General features: G+C 56.2%; 1 protein-coding gene across 1 annotated transcript in view; it reads right to left on the reverse strand.

Annotated features, from left to right (window-relative positions):
• GRID2IP (glutamate receptor, ionotropic, delta 2 (Grid2) interacting protein) overlaps nucleotides 1–2,651 on the reverse strand; it is a gene marked incomplete at both ends in the record, with an annotated part of 14,281 nt that overhangs the window by 3,317 nt on the left and 8,313 nt on the right. Inside the window, one exon of the mRNA XM_009700489.1 lies at nucleotides 798–899. Within this exon, the coding sequence (XP_009698791.1) occupies nucleotides 798–899 (102 nt within the window). The remainder of the gene's footprint in view (nucleotides 1–797; nucleotides 900–2,651) is intronic.

Genomic DNA, 2,651 nt, shown 5'->3' on the forward strand with positions numbered 1-2,651 from the left:
CCGACAGCTGAGGAGCACCGCGCTGCCGGTGAGGGGTGCTGGGAGGAAGGTCGTGGTGCGGAGGTCGTGGTCAGAAGCCATAAGCACAGGTCGGGTGCCCTTCGCAATCAGCTAAGAGCGATGGAGGAATAGGCAGGATGCCTTGTCCTGCCATCTGGGAGAGGAGGGCAAGGATCCGAAGGACTGCAAACACTACCAGCAACGTGGAGTGCAGGTGGGGGAGAGGGTCAGAGATCCGGGGGCTGTGGGAGGCCCTCAGCAATGCCAGGAGGATGGGATTGTCACAGAAATGGGGAAATACGGGGCTGCTCTCTGAAGGGAGGGAGAGTTTGTGCCGTGAGCGTAGTTCATCAAGAGTCTCAAAGTGGCACTGAACCATGATCTTCTTCCTCACCTGGATTTCACAAATGCTGTTTTCCCTGTGAATTTGATGCTGTCCAAGAAAATTCACAGGGAAGCTAGAAACTGTGCACCCCAGAAGGGAGGGCTCGGACCAGCAGGATCAGTTCACATCTGAGCAACGGAAGGGATTGGCGACAACACTCAGCCTCAGCTCAAGTGGCCTCTTATTGAATTGCTTATTTCTGAAAACATTGCTGTTTCTGAAAACATGGATTTCCAGTCAAAGCCTCTGTGCTGCCTGTATGCTCGCCTCCATCCTTTCCCACCGTTCCTGCTCAGGACTAGGTCAGGATTTTGGCTTGGGGCAGAGCAGAAGTACACTACAGGCACAACCACCAGGACTCAGCTCCCCCCTCCCCGCAGAGGGAACCCCTGCGCAGCCCCCCATCACCCACCTGCTGCCCCCCCTTCCTCGGGGCGGGGGGTTCGAAGGCTTCCCCGGCACAAGGAGGCCCCTCGAACGGAGCTGCGGTAGCGATCCTCTGCTTCTGGCTCAGCTGCAGCAGAAAACACCCTTCGTAAGGCATGGCCGGTGCGTGCCGGACCCCGCAGCTCCCCCGTTCCTCCTCGCCGCGACACGGGGCTCCCCCAGGCCCGTCGGACTCACAGCTGCTCTCAGAGCCCTGCACTTGGCTGCCCGTGCCCCCAGGTAGCTGCTCTCCCCATCCTCACGCTGTCCACAGCGAGCGGAGCCAGTTACAAATGCTTCTGCCAGCACAGGGCAGGGGGATGGATGCCCAAAGAGGGGACATGCAATCGGTTTTTCCAGCAGGGTTGGCATCCACCAGCTTATGGTGCACATGAAACTCCATCCCTGAGCTAGGCTGGTCCAGAGGGACCTGGCTAACTCCTTCCTGCCCTCAAGGGACAAGGTGGGAGTGGGGGCCAGCACTGAAGTGCTGCCTGGAAGAACCACGTTGTCTGATGGATTGGTCCTGTGCAGTTCAGTGCGACAGCTCAGAGAGGCTCAGACTTACAGGAGGGTGGAGATACCAGAGCATCAGTCTCCGTGGTATCCGACAGACGGTGCTCGGACAGCCCGACACACACAAACATCAGAGATCGCCACCGAGTTTGGAAGAAGCCCAGATGAAGGACTAGCCCAAATTCAGAGATCTCTGGCCATTGCGCTCCCACGCATAGACACACACATAACGCACCAGAACAACCAGAACGTGACGTGGTCAGAGATGGCCCCTTTCACCTGAGAAGCTGAAAGGAGCCAGGGACCAGCCTGCAAACTGGGGCCAACAGTCTGAAACAGCCTGGTCCTGGGAGATCTGCTCCCGTGCTTTCCTCCTCTGCCGGTGGCTGGGGATACCTGCTTCGAATTCCTGAAATATAGCTGCGAACTGCAAATATATCGGCTTCCCTCTGAGATCGTCTGAAGTTTATAAACTAATTTTAGGGTCTAAGTTCTTGGGAATACACAACAGGTTCGGTGGGTTGGGCCGTGGTTCTGCACGCACAAAAGCAGCGGTACTTGAGAGCGCAGATTAGGAGAGCACAGACCCAAGAGGTTCCCATGCCCAGCGGGGAGCGTTTGCACCAGGACTTGGAGCGGTTTCTCCCTGCGAGGGGAAAGGCTGTGCTAAAATAACTCTGTTCCTCCAAAAGTCTCTCTTCAAGCACCACCTGTTTTTACCTACTTTGAGCCTAAAATAAACACACCAGCACAATGTAACTAGCTTAGACGCATTTGAAAGCCATTAAGAAGCCCAAATCCAAAGATTAAGACATTTCACTCCCAATTTGCCCTCGCTTTTCTGCTGTCTGACTGCAAAGCCCGTAATCGTCAGCAGACCACAGCTGGGTTTTGTGTTGCCACAGAACCAGGTGATGGCGAGGGGAGAGAGGGACCAGGGCGGAGGAGAATCCCCAACTGCCTTCCAAGTCTTTTGGGGAGAGCCGCGCTCCCCACCACCCCGAACCACGGATGCCTGCGTACATCTGACTGCCGGAGAAGAGGGGCCCCTCCATCATCGCTTGTTTTCCCTCTCTGATCCGAACGCTGCCCCTAAACCAGCTGTTTCCTTTCGGGACTTCCTAACCTCTAACGACCCCAGCAGCTTCCAAAAGCCTTTGCTCCCAGAGCCAATCTCTCAGGTGCCATCTCTCCGCTCAGCGTGCAGAGCTTCCTTCCAAAACTACACAGCTCCGCGGGGCAGAAAAGAAAGTAACCTCCCGCCCGACATTTACAGATCAACCTCATCACTAACAGGAGCTGGAAACTCCTCCACGCTGCTCTC

The sequence above is a fragment of the Cariama cristata genome, unplaced genomic scaffold (genome assembly GCF_000690535.1).
Source record: "Cariama cristata isolate BGI_N322 unplaced genomic scaffold, ASM69053v1 scaffold25955, whole genome shotgun sequence".
Classification (NCBI taxonomy): domain Eukaryota; kingdom Metazoa; phylum Chordata; class Aves; order Cariamiformes; family Cariamidae; genus Cariama; species Cariama cristata.